Consider the following 14,113-nt stretch of genomic DNA (forward strand, 5'->3'; position numbering starts at 1 on the left):
CATGGGTATGTTTAATACTTAGCTCCCACAATTTAATGGGAAAAGCTATGGCTATTGGACAATAACCATGAGAGCCCTGTTTGCCTCACAAGATTTATGAGAACTTGTTGAATATGGGTTTGAAGAACTAGGAGATGAACATGAGTTTAATAGATTAACTCAGGCAGAGAAAGATCTGTTGAAGAGCAATAAGAATAAGGATTCAAAAGCCCTCGTATTTTTGTATCAAGCAGTGAATGAGAGTGTGTTTCCAAGGATAGCATCAGCCAAGACATCCAAAGAAGCATGGCAAACTCTTAAGATAGTCTATCAAGGCATGGAGAAAGTGAAGACAGCAAAACTACAATTGCTGAGGAGAGATTTTGAGAATTTGTGCATGAAGGAGTCAGACAATATTGACTCATTTTTCACACATGTGATTGGTTTGGTCACACAAATAAGATATCATGGAGAAATTCTTGAAGAAAGGAGGATTTTGGAGAAACTATTGAGGGTCCTACCCTCAAAGTTCAATGTGATTGTCACCACCATAGAAGAGACAAAGGATCTCTCAAACTTTTCAGTTGATGAACTTCATGCATCACTGATAACACATGAGCAGAGGTTGAGTAGAAATGAAAACTCATCTCTAGAGCAAGCCTTGAAGACCCAGATGTCTTTTGGAAGAGGAAGAGGTCAAGGCAGAGGAAATAAGAGAGGAAGAGGCAGAAGCCAAAATAGAGGTGGAAGAAACAGTCCAACAAACACTCAAGGAAGAGGCAGCAATCCAAATCAGAACCAAGGCAGCAGTCAACAAAGTGGACAACATCATGCTCAAGGACAAAGGTATGAAAAATCCAATGTCCAATGTTATTACTATAAAAAAATATGGGCATTATGCTAATGAATGTAGGAAGAAGTAGCATGATATGAATAATAGATGTAGTGCAAATATTACTAGAGAAAATATCAGCCAAGATAATGTGTTGTTAGCTTGTAATATGGCTAAAACAAACAGTGAAGATATATGGTTTCTAGACTCCGGTTGCTGTGACCATATGACAGGAAACATAGTCCTGTTTTCTACTTTAGATCAAAATGTGAAATTACAAGTCACACTTGGGATTGATAGTAAAAATTTTGTTATGGGAAAAGGAGAAGTAAAAATATTTACAAAGAAAGGTGAAAAGAAAACCATAACAGATATCTATTATGTTCCTGGAATGAAGTGTAACCTCTTGAGTATTGGACAGCTTGTTCAAAAGGGTTACAATGTTTTCTTTGTGAATGATGTATGCACCATCATGGACAGAGCACCCAGCAAACGATGTATTGTTGAAGTGAAGATGACGAGGAACATGATGTCCCCTCTCAGAATAAGGGCAGATTTGAAAAATAAAGAAGCAATTGCAGCAGTTACCCAAGAGGCTTTCCAAAGCGTACCAAAGGATGAAAATTGGTTGTGGCACTTGAGATTTGGACATCTCAACTTTGGAGGTCTTAACTTGTTGAGTAGAAAAGGAATGGTAAGAGGATTACCATTGATAGAGAAACCAGACAGCCTTTGGAAAGGTTGTATCTTGGGGAAATAACACAGAGAAAGTTTTCCATCAGGGAAAAGCATAAGGGCAACAACACCCTTAGAAATTGTCCACTCAGACTTATGTGGACCGATGCAAATCCCATCACTTGCAGACAGCCAATATTTTCTAACATTCATTGATGATTTCACCAGAAAGACTTGGGTTTATTTCCTGAAGAACAAAAGTGAAGTGTTTGAAAAATTTCGAAATTTCAAAGCACTTGTAGAAAACCAAAGCGGGCTGCATATCAAAGTTTTGAGAACTGATAGAGGAGGTGAGTATATCTCCAAATACTTTCTATGGTTTTGTAAGAAAATGGAATCCATAAGCAATTTACAGCTAGGTACACCCCGCAGCAAAATGGAGTTGCTGAAAGGAAGAACAGGAGAATCATGGATATGGCGAGGAGCATGTTGAAGACAAAGCATTTGCCAAATGATTATTGGGATGAAGTTGTACACTGTGCAGTATATATTTTGAATAGGTGTCCTACAAAAGTAGTGATGAACAAAGTGTCGGAAGAAGCATGGAGTGGGAGAAAGCAAGGAGTCACCCACATGAAAGTTTTTGGTTGTGTGGCTTATGCACACATTCCAGATCAGCTAAGGAAGAAGTTGGACAACAAAGGGGAGAAATGTATTTTCATTGGATACAGTTAGGAATCCAAAGCTTACAGGTTGTATATCCCATCTACCAAGAAGTTTTTTGTGAGCAGAGATGTTCAGTTCATTGAGGAGGAAGCTTGGGATGGAAGCATAGAGAAAACAGTGAACGTTAAAAACTGTTTGTCTCATGATGAAAATGATGAGGAGATGGCTGAAATACATCCTCAAACAGCAGCGCCAACACAAGGGCAGCAAGAGGCACCCTTGAGGAGAAATGAAAGTGCTTCTCCAAGCACACCACAAGGAGGAAATTCAAGTGCGTTTTCAAGCACTTGTACACCAAATGAAAGAGGTAAGAAGTTCAGAAATTTAAGTGACATTTATGATGAAGGTATGAAATCTTTGTTTGCATTATATTGTCATGTTGATGACCCTATTCATTTCGAAGATGCAATTAAAGATAGGAAATGGATATAAGCTATGGATGAGGAAATCAATGCCATAGAAAGAAACAAGACATGGGATTTGGTTGAACTACCAAAAGGTAAAGAAGTCATTGGAGTCAAATGGGTTTACAAGACCAAGAGTAATGCTGAAGGCAAAATAGAAAGACACAAGGCAAGACTTGTAGTTAAAGGATATAAGCAGTAGTATGGGAGAGACTATGAGGAAACTTTCGCACCGGTTGCAAGAATGGAAAATGTGAGAGCAATGTTGTCCATAGCAGCACAAAACAAGTGGAAAGTTTACCAAATGGACGTGAAGTCAGCATTCCTATATGGAGTATTAATGGAAGAGGTTTACATTGAACAACCTCTAGGCTATGAGAAGAAAGGCCAAGAGCACAAAGTGTGCAGATTGAAGAAAGCTCTTTATGGGCTGAAGTAAGCGCCAAGAGCATGGTACAGTAGGATAGATTCCTATCTATTGGAAAATGGATTTGACAAATGTGAGAGAGAACCCACTGTCTATATCAAAGAAAAGGATGGTAAAATTTTAATTGTTGTGTTATATGTTAATGATGTTATTTTCACAGGTAATGATGATTATCTCATTGTAAGTTTCAAAACAGTCATGAAAGAAGAATTTGAAATCACTGACATGGGTTTGCTGAGATACTTCTTAGGAATAGAGGTAGATCAAAATGAAAATGGAATTTTTATTTCACAAGAGAAATATGCTGATGAAGTATTGAAAAGATTCAATATGCAAGAGTGCAAGACAGCAATCACTCCCACAGTGATAGGATTAAAACTCAGCAAAAAGGACAGCAGCAAGGATTTTTGATCCTAGTTTGTACAAGAGTATAGTTGGCAGCCTTATGTATTTAACTGCAACTAGGCCAGATATAATGTTTGTTGTTAGTTTAATTTCCAGATTCATGGAGAGGCCAAAGGAAGCACATTGGCATGCAGCAAAAAGAATTCTGAGGTATGTTAAAGGTACTAGAAGGTTTGGCATTTTATATACTGTCTCAGAATGTTCAGATTTAGTTGGATACACTGATAGTGATTGGGATGGAAGTGTAGATGATCGGAAAAGCACATCTGGTTATGTTTTTCACATGGGTTCAGGAGCCATTTCATGGGCTTCTAAGAAACAACCTATTGTAGCATTGTCTACAGCAGAGCCAGAATATGTGGCAGCTATAGTAGCAGCATGTCAAGTAGTTTTGATGAGAAGGATGTTAAGGAGCTTAGGCCAAGAGCAGGCAAAATGAACGGTAATTTTTTGTAACAATAGTTCAGCTATTGCATTATCCAAGAATTCGGTGTTTCATAAAAGAATGAAACACATTGACACAAGGTTTTACTACATCAGGGAATTGGTGAACAATGGAGAAATTGTTTTAAAACATTGCAGGACTCAAGAGCAGGTTGCAGACATTCTGACAAAGCCATTGGACCAGAAAAGCTTTGAATTTTTGAGGAAATGTTTGGGTATGACTGAACGCCCAACAGTTGAAATTAAAGGGGAGTGTTGAATTGTAATTTGCAACTGTCGTGTCATTATTCCAGAAAACCACCAGTTTCCCATCGGACCGCTTTCGCTAAGGCAGCGGTATTCCCTCAAATGCCCCCGATGCAATCAAAATTTGACGCGTGTTCATTGTACCATTTCAAAACCACTTTTTATCGGGATATAATGTTCGGGTGACTTGATCGAGCGATGATCGTTCGATTAAAGTGAAGGTTTGAAGCCGTTGATTAAAACAAAGATGCGTACAACCCTGTAGCAAATAAATATTACGTGAAGTGAAAGTTTTTGACCGCCAGGTTTAACAGTAAAATTATTAATGAATTTACTCCAGTCAGTAAGGGTTGGTAAAATTTTAATTTTACTATTTGTTTAATTCACGGGAAGTATGGGCATAGGTAAATGTTTTTAATTTTAATGTTTTTTTTGCACGGATGTTTACGGGACAAGAAAAGGTAAAAGCCATAAGTTTTTGTTTTGTTGTTTTAACATATGCAATGTAATTTTTTTTGTTCTAGAGTTTGGAATACGCAGCAACGCGTATGCAAAAGAAAACAAGGGCAGCTTGTGAGTGAAAACAAAAAGGAAGAACGCACAGCAGTGTGAATGATTGTATGAATTTCTTTTGGTTAAAATGCATGTGTGAATGATTGTATAAATTTCTTGTATGAATTTCTTTTGGTTAAAATGCATGTGTGAATGATTGTATAAATTTCTTTTGGTTAAAATGCATGTAACAGAAGGGCATATGTAATGAAATTTTTCACAGCAGTAAATGAAAATTTTGTGCAAGAAGAAATAGAATATTTTTGTGGAAGTTTTTGGTGAATCCCTGTGACAGAGAGAAAAAAATTTGTATCAGACATTTTATTAATGAATACAAAGTTTTTATGTGTGTTGTTGAACCTTTTTTCTCTGGAAATATTTTTTATGCTTCTCTGTGTTAAGATCCTGTGGAGAAAACACCTCTATTCAACTTTTTGTGTTTGAAATTACCAGAACTTTCCAACATTTGGAAGTTCCTTCAACACCCGTTCCACGACGTCATCAACGAGTTGGCTATCGTCACTACATCATATGCAAAATAACTCTACTAGTAAGTAAGAAACGCCTGCATATAGCTTTTATAACATAAAAAGAACAACTAGCCTAAAGAATTAGTGGTTCTTACCTGTTACAAGCCTCGGCCTCCACCACAAAACCCATTAAATCTGCAGTGTGAGAAAGAGCGCTTCTCCATTGTTGGATAGTAGTGTGGTCGTACCTTGGCCTCTTTCGACGAGACTCAGGGTCAATTGTTTTCTTCCCTTCTAGAATGCTCAGATGTCGAGCATGCACTTCGTTTCCACCGAGCGTCCACCGAAGTACATCAGGCTTCACGCCATAGAGGATGGGAACAATAGTTTTCCCTGACTCCAACATCAACGGAAGTTCATCTAAACACCAACTTGAATTTGTGTAATTGGTGGAGAATATTGCTATATGAACTGACGCAAAGAGAATAGCGGCCTTTAACTGAGAAGGTATGTGGTCTACCACCTGCAATTCTTCCTCGTCAAGAAAGACACGCAGTCCATGGACAATAAGGCGTTTGTAGAGATGGGTTGCTAAAGTTTTCTTAACATCGGGACCGCGGTGACTCAAGAAAACGTCGTCGTAGTTGCTGCTGGTGCTTGCAGCTGCAACAATGGGGTTGGAAGAAGAAGCCATTAGAGAAACAACTAAGACGAATGGAAAACTAAGATATTTATCTCTCAGAGTGGTTGAGGATGCAACACAGCAAAATACATGCTTTCTGAATGAGCCATGGGTTTTGGGACTAGACACATTCCAATATTTATAATAAATGCTACGAATTTATTAATAAAAAGGGAAAATTTTCAATGATTTTTGCGAAAATGCCTCGAAAGCGTGATTGGCATTTTACCCATCATGCATGCACGCAGGGAAGACTTTTCTACAACCTTGCCAACAACTAGTCTCTCTTATTAGTCCCTGCCAGGGACTATTGATCGCCGACTTTGGGTTGACTGACGCAATTTTTGCAAATATTTGTGATTTTTCTTAAGTCGAACTAAGGTTTACGGGGCGGAAGGGATTGGGGGTCTTATTACGCGCTTCGCATGGATCGAGGCGAATGGCACGTGGCGCGCGTGAGGGGCACGTGGTTGCATGCGCTCTGGTGGTCTGATCGGCGGCCAGGTGTCCCTCCTCGAGATGCTGGAATGTTCGGGTTGTGTTTTACTGTCTTCGCGGCATTTGGGTTGGTATTGTTACTTGCTTGTTTAGCTCTGCAGTCTGTGCGATGTTCCGTCTGCGGTTGAGTTCCTGCCTGCTCGGGTATTGTTACTTGCTTGTTTAGCTCTGCAGTCTGTGCGATTTTTCGTCTGCGGTGGAGTTCCTGCCTGCTCGGTGTGGCTTTGGTAAGTTCGGCTACTGTGTGGCCTGCATGCAAGAGTCGATGGTTATTTGAGCATTATAAGTTAATGGCATTCTGGTTGAATACTGAGGGTTTGTCTTCTGGTTAAATACTGAGGGTTTCTCTTACCTGCATGCAAGAGTCCATGGTTATTTGAGCATTATAAGTTAATGGCATTCTGGTTGAATACTGAGGGTTTGTCTGAGGAGAGGTCGCTGTCACCGTGCCAAGAAAAACAGCAGCGCGGGAGAGAAGAGGACAAAAGGAAAGGATCTGCAGGGTTGGGAGTCGAAATCTCCTTGAAATCCAAATTCATACAAGAAATTCTGAAACAAATTTCTGAAGGTTCTGCTTGCATCGATGGGCTGGGTTCTCTATACTGACAGGTAAATTCCTTAGGTTCTTTTAGGATTCTCATGACTGAATTCCTTGGGTTCTTTTACGATTCTGGTGACTGGCTTGGTTTGCATTCATTCACATTTTACCTGTCCATTGTCATCCTTAATAAGGCTTGGATTATAGATTTAAATTTCTGCAATTTTAATTCATATATTTTTAGTGTTTCACAGAAGCGGACGACCCGTAATGACTTATACCATCTTCTGGCAAACTGTTGTGATTGCACTTTGGGGTTAAGTGGGGAGTGAAGCCCTCTACAACTTCTGCAGATTCTGTTGCTTGATCATCTCACTAATCATGGGATACCCATTACATTAAATGCAAGTGCAGGGCACCTCTCTGTTTTAGAAGAATTTCGACTTTGCTAGCTTCAGATATACTTCCTCCACATTTACCTCTTTCTAGTTCTCAGTTTGCAATGGCCACAACATTCAGGTAATGATTTCTACCATCTTCTGGCGTACTGTTGTGCTTGCAGAAGTTCACTGATTATGGGATACCTATTACCATGAGATACCCATTACGTTAAATGCAATTGCAGGACACCTCTTTGTCTTAGAAGAAATTTGACTTTCAATTTCTGCCAATGTGATTCGTTTTTTTTCAATGACTTACAGAAACAAATGACTCGCAATGACTTGTATATTTTCACATTTGTGCTTGCATCTTGTGAGGAGTGGGAGAGCAGAGGTCGCTTCCACTGTGCCAAGAAAAACAGCAGAGCGGGAGAGAAGAGGATGAAAGGAAAGGCTCTGCAGGGCTGGGATTCGAAATCTCCCTGAAATCCAAGTTCCTTACAAGAAATTTTGAAACGAAATTCTGAAGGTTCTGCTTGCACCGATGGGCTCTCGATACTCGCAGGTAAATTCCTTGCTCAATGAATTCCTTGCGCTCTTTTACGGTTCTGGTGACTGGCTTGGTTTGTATTCTTTCACATTTTACCTGTCCATTGTCATCCTTAATAAGGCTTGAATTATAAATTTGAATTTCTGCAATTTGAATTCATTTATTTTTAGTGTTTCATATATACTTTTACAGAAACTGATGGCTTCTGCCATCTTCTGGCAGATTGTTGTGCTTGCACTTTGTGGTTAAGTGGGGAGTGAAGTCCTCTACAACTTCTGCAGATTCTGTTGTTGCTTGAGCATCTCACTAATCATGGTGTACCCATTACATTAAATGCAATTGCAGGACGCCACTCTGTTTTAGATATACTTCCTCCAGATTTACCTCCTCCTAGTTCTCAATTTGTGATGGCCACAACATTCAGGTAATGACTTCTGCCATCTTCTGGCATACTATTGTGCTTGCACTTTATGGTTAAGTGGGGAGTGAAAGACTCTGTTGCTTGATCATCTCACTAATTGTGGGATACCCATTAAGTTAAAAGCAAATGCAATTGCAGGACACCCTCTGTTTTAGAAGAAATTCGACTTTGCAAGCCTCAGATTTACTTCCTCCTTACATTTACCCCGTTCTAGTTCTCAATTTGTGATGGCCACAACATTCAGGTAATGACTTCTACCATCTTCTGGCATCCTGTTGTGATTGCACTTTGTGGTTAAGTGGGGAGTGAAGCCCTCTACAACTTCTGCAGACTATTGCTTGATCATCTCACTAATCGTGGGATACCCATTACGTAAAATGCAATTGCAGGACACCTCTCTGTTTTAGAAGAAATTTGACTTTGCAAGCCTCAATATACTTCCTTCTCGATACATACCTCGTTCTAGTTCTCGATTTGTGATGGCCATAGCATTCAACACAATGCGGTTCCTGCCTGCTCGGTTAACTGTATAGCAAACGTTTGGTTGTGGTTCTGTTGTTCCAGGTCCGGCTTGTATGCCTCGACTGTCTGGTATCGTTTTGGTAAGTTCGGCTATACCTGTACAATGCTGAGCATTTGCTACCAAAAACATTCAATTTTTTTTTTTTTTTGGAAAGAAAGTACCCCCATATTTGGTCGGAGCGGGATCCAAACCCCTGGTACAGGTCAAGTGTTCATATAGCATACCGGCATGCCCCGAGATTTATATCAGAGGAGCAGTTTTTTTTGGAAAGTTGCTAATTTTATTGATACTAAATGCTAGTAGCTATAATTTGATACAAAACCAGAAAGAATCTGCAACATGAACATGATTAGACTTAAGGCCGGAAGATAAGAGTACATGAAAAAGAGTTTGAACAGTGAAGGATGCTTAATGAATTAGTTCATACGAGCGAGTTTTGGAATGCACACCATTGTTGTAAAACTCTGAGATTTATCCTGAGTTTTCCAACTTTTTCCGATTCAAGTATGAATTTATGGTTGCTGAGTTTTTGCCAAGTTTTCCTATTCTCTATGTTGATGACCCCAACTGAGTTTTCTTGAGTCCGACTTTTGCAACACTGACGTAGACATCTAGAACTGGGTGTTTTCTGATATCTTTTAAATCAGACCAGGTCAATCAGGTTTACTGGTCACTTGGAGCAGTTTGTGATGGCATATAATTTGTGTATAGTCACTACATGTACATGCTTGGTGCCTATTTCCACCTAGTTACAAATAGTCCTAATAATGGTCCCAAATTTTCAGGTAACATAATATGCTGATCTCGACAGATGTTGTATCAAATAATGTTATTGCGGTGCCAGCTGTTTTAAATGTTATAAGGTGTCCGTCTTGGCAAGAGTTTTTCAACTATATTGAAATGTTCTGGTGAGATGCAACTGCTTGACAAGTGCCGTTAGTTCTGCATGATTTACCATTGTTTTTCAATGTTCATGCATGAATAGAGTAGTTTTCAATATTCTCCCGAGGTAGATTTCACTGTTAGTGTGCTAGATTATTGGTATGATTCAGAACTATCACAATATGCTTGACAATCCTGGGGAACCTTTTCCCTGGGAAAACATTGAATACTGTAAAAAAGACTGGAAGCTCATTTGTAAGATAATGCTGGTTATAATGAACAGGCAACTGAATAAAACACATACTCAGACATTGAAGCAGTGTACCAATGTTTGACAACAGAATATGGAGTGAAGCAGGAGGAATTGATTTTATATGGCCAGTCTGTTGGCACTGGCCCTACATTACACTTGGCAGCTCGCTTACCAAGGTTGAGGGCAGTTGTTCTTCACAGTGCTATACTTTCAGGCCTCCGTGTACTTTATCCTCTCAAAATCACTTTCTGGTTTGATATCTATAAAGTAAGTGATGGAAACAATAAGCCGATTTGTGTTAAGCATCCGATATATTTCTATTCACGTTCCTATTTGAAGATTTTTTCACACCAAACATGGCCAGCATGTTAAGTAGAGGTATTTGGCTCTGCAGAATATTGACAAGATCCGACATGTGAAATGTCCTGCACTGGTGATACATGTAAGTACTTGTCTCCTTTTGTCGTAAAATTTATTTATTGTCATCATAGAATCTATGTTTATGCATAATTGATATCCTCCTAATGAATGAATTATAGTCATTATTCTTTATGTCAGGGATAAATACCCTCAGCAGATTATGGCAAGTCTTTTCTTTCATTCAACTAGAAATAGTCTGCGATATACATAAACGTCACTTGTGTACAAGCTTTGGTTGGTCAAGAAAATAGAAATCTGAAGTTTGCAAAATCTAGTACTTTACATAGTAAATGGTGTGCTAGTACATGCCTGCGGTATACTGCCTACAGACGAAAGTCGACTCAAAAAGCAAAAGGCAGAGTTGGTTGAAATTGAATGTTCAGCCGCAATTAAAAGAAAGTTCAATTGCACTTAGAAACCCAGGGTATAATGTCTACATATCTGGTTGCAAGCTACAGGTAGTCAATTTGCAACTAGGAGACTCTGTTGATGTGGGCATCATTGAATGTTATGCAAGTCAGGGAGGTGATTATGCGTTATAATGTGCCATTTTGTCTTCCAATATATCATTAAGTCACCTCTGAAGATTGTTTAAGATACTTGGGCAGCTGGTCTAGTATTCCAGCTGGTTAGTAATCACTCAGAGGCTTGTCATGTATTTAATTGGAATCATTATGGACGCGATGTGATGCAAAGGGTACTCAAAGGAGAATAAGATGTACCCTCTGTTGTTTACGTCTGAATGCAGTTTTTTGTTTTTATTATTATCTTTTATGTCGTACATTTCAGTGCTCTATCTCTGGTAATGAATTAATTTTCGTAAGAGGTTTTTTGTTTACATTGTATGGGGCATATTGTACCTGTCATCATGAGCTACTAAAAGGCCCCATTTAAGATATTTTACTCACATACAGATCATTAGGGAATGGGGTGATGACTTTATGAACTGTGAGGCTAGACATAAAGTGACTAGGGAAGCTTTTGACACTATTCAAGTCCTCCTGTTTCATTGGAAGCAATTATAGTTTTATGTAGAATGCATGTAATATGCATTAGTGGTGGTTAAAAATTCTGAATTGAAGGATTGACTAAACATTGATGTTTCAAACCACTTTTGCTTGAAACAGCTATGCCACGAGAAAGACACGAAAATTGTTTGGAGTCACCATGCCTTCAAGTCTGTCTGGAATTCATCCTCTTCTCTTTATTAGGACGCTGCAGATGAGCCAGTGGTGCTATCCCAGCAATGTGCCACTTCCTTACAAAGGTTACAAGTGAGTGATTATTGAACAAACAGATTTCTTTCCTGCTTGCTTGAACAATTGGTTATGTTGTTACTACTATTAACCCTAAATTTCTTAACAGTGACGAGGATTGGCAAGACAATGATGGAGCATTAAACACAATCTCGATGCTTTATCCCCGCTTTCCTGAGCCCCATCCCCACTGCTTGCTAAGTCCAGAATTAACGGATGGTCACTCGTTGCAACCAGGTGTTTGGTAAGAACCAGAAAATAACTTGTCTCAAGCTTTGAGAAAGACCTAATTAAGATTTCTAATTTGTGAGATTGACAGGTACTATACAATTGTGGAAGCTGATCACATTCTCTTTGTTATCAACTGAGAAAGAGCAGGGGTACAATTCGATATATTGTACGATAGCATTTTTCAAAGATGCCGAAAGCAGACCAGAGTCATTAGTGTTGTTCCTTCTGTTCACTAGGCAATGGATCATATATGTTGTAATGTGGAGAATTGTATGTGCCACTTATCTTGATTTGATCAAAGAAAGTAGTGAAATCTGCTCATGTTGTAGTTCAAAGGAGATTAAAGTTCATAAAAAGTGACGGAGAGTATTGGTTGACATATTCTTGTGGCATTTCTTGCAACATGGGTGGCCCTGCAATTTTTTTAGTGTTTAAACTAGACAAATTTACTACATGGTTAGTTTATTTTTAATATAGGTATGTAAATAAAACTTGACAATTCGAGGAAGTAACTTGTTAGGGTTTATAAAGTGTAGATATTCTCTCTTGCTAGATCTTTCTGGGTTTTGGGTATTCTTAACTATTTTTTATATATATAAGAAATATGAGTTTTCAAGTCCAAGGATGTTGTCCCAATGGTTAGGTGGGGAGGTTTGGTCTCACAGGCCTTGTGGTCAAATCTTGGGCAAGACCATGTATGCCTTAGAGTTTGCTTCAAACATGATTTTTTCAATTGCAAAGAAAGGCAATATGAGTTTTTAGTAGAGCCTTGATTGTAATATAATTTGGTTATGTATTAATATGAAAGGAGTATATTGGAAGAATTATTACAAGGTTGTAATATAATTTGGTTATGTATTGATATGAAAGGGGTATGTTGGAAGAATTATTTATAATGGAGAACCATGAAGTTGGTAGTATATATATCTTAATGTTTGCTCTTTTTAAGCAATGAGAAAATTGCACTTTGATTTTTTGTTTGTTTGTTTGTTTCACTTAATAGAAAGGAAGCTAAGATGAATTTAAAAAGGGTCTGTGCCATGAAAAATATCTTCCTTATATGTCTATTGATAAGTGGCTATGATAAACACCATTTCAAATTGTTGCTTATAAAAATTATGGAAAGTTAAGTTGAAAGAATGATTATAGTTCTTTCAACTTTTCACTTTATGAGAATGATTATAGTTCTTTCAACTTGGCACTTTATGAGAGGCTTTACGAGAACTAAAACACATTTTTCCTTTCCCCTCCGTTTTATAGAATTTGGCTATGAGAAATATGTTCTCACTTTAGATATTCCTTAACTTGAATATCATCTTCATGATAAAGTTGGGAAAAAAACTATTTTGAATATGTCCCATTGCTAGGATTATATCTCTACCTTTTGGTGTCCTTTCTATCACACCTCCATTACCTAGAAAGCAACTCTACTCTTAGGTCATGGTCTCATTTGGGTTGTGGAATTTTGAGTAGCATCATGATTAATTAAAGTGCAAATGACCTTTTTAATTTGTAAGAAAACAATTGTTATATTTAATCATGCTTTGACAATTGGAAGCTTCTCATGGTACAAAAACTCATTTATTTATGTGAACTTATACTTGAAAATGTTGTTCAAGTTTAAAATATCTATGTGCACATGGAACACCCAAGACCATTACTAAATTTTGCATAAGGAAAGTGTTCATTGCACCATGAGCAAGGAGTCACGTGGTGCCTATCCTAAACAATTAATCTTATCTTGATAATCTCAATTCCATTGGGGGAGGCCTCACCAATGGCTTCACAATGTTGTTAATGAATACAGAGATGACACACATAGCCTCATCCTCTATCTAGTGGAATTATATGTCTCCAATTCTCACTCTTTGATGTAGATGCTAGTTGCAAATGAACACAACTCTATAAAAAACAATGGGCACTAGGAGTATATGCTCCATAAACCCTTGACGAGAAAATTATATTAATTCATCATCATTCCTATGCATTTCTTTCTATTGTACAAATGGTTCCTTTATATAGTGTAATATCCCCAACCAATTGACATTATCCACTAAGGGTAATTGCCCATGGTTTCTCAGGAGCAATCAAGCTTTAAAAGGAGGAGGAGAAATGAGAACATGACATGGATTTGGATATTTTCTCTTTGCATCTCAATTGAAGGCTCAAGCGAGTTTTCAACCCATTTGTCACTCCTCATGGGGCTCGACAACCATTCTAGTCTCGGGTCTCACCCCTGTTGGGGAAGTGGCTTCCTCCTCCACTATTCTCCGCATCCTTCTAGGTGGTTATCTCTACAGGAGGGAGGCCAATCTTGCT

The 14,113-nt window shown here is 38.3% G+C and overlaps 1 protein-coding gene and 1 long non-coding RNA gene across 14 annotated transcripts; one reads left to right on the top strand and one right to left on the bottom strand.

Moving 5' to 3' along the window:
- Positions 1-5,136: 5,136 nt before the first annotated feature.
- Positions 5,137-5,854, bottom strand: LOC149213901 (toll/interleukin-1 receptor-like protein). Its single transcript, XM_089389207.1, has 2 exons — positions 5,316-5,854; positions 5,137-5,212 (listed from the first exon to the last, which is right to left on the bottom strand). Exons 1-2 carry the CDS (start codon positions 5,852-5,854, stop codon positions 5,137-5,139), a joined length of 615 nt encoding a protein of 204 aa, XP_089245333.1.
- Positions 5,855-6,427: 573 nt separating this feature from the next.
- LOC149213902 (uncharacterized) lies at positions 6,428-12,027 on the top strand. Of its 13 annotated transcripts, none has more exons than XR_016250874.1 (12): positions 6,432-6,949; positions 7,133-7,397; positions 7,580-7,823; positions 8,154-8,232; positions 8,368-8,473; positions 8,619-8,831; positions 9,538-9,660; positions 9,918-10,154; positions 10,282-10,329; positions 11,435-11,581; positions 11,673-11,807; positions 11,883-12,026. It is a non-coding gene; the product is annotated as an uncharacterized LOC149213902 (long non-coding RNA). The 13 variants fall into 13 exon arrangements; XR_016250871.1 differs by having other exon boundaries at positions 6,433-6,949; positions 7,637-7,823; positions 8,031-8,232; XR_016250867.1 differs by having other exon boundaries at positions 6,434-6,949; positions 7,123-7,397; positions 8,031-8,232.
- Positions 12,028-14,113: the final 2,086 nt, after the last annotated feature.

This window comes from Pinus tabuliformis, chromosome 1_1, assembly GCF_031772625.1.
Source record: "Pinus tabuliformis cultivar Carrire ecotype Pingquan chromosome 1_1, CPIR1, whole genome shotgun sequence".
NCBI classification, from domain to species: Eukaryota; Viridiplantae; Streptophyta; class Pinopsida; order Pinales; family Pinaceae; genus Pinus; species Pinus tabuliformis.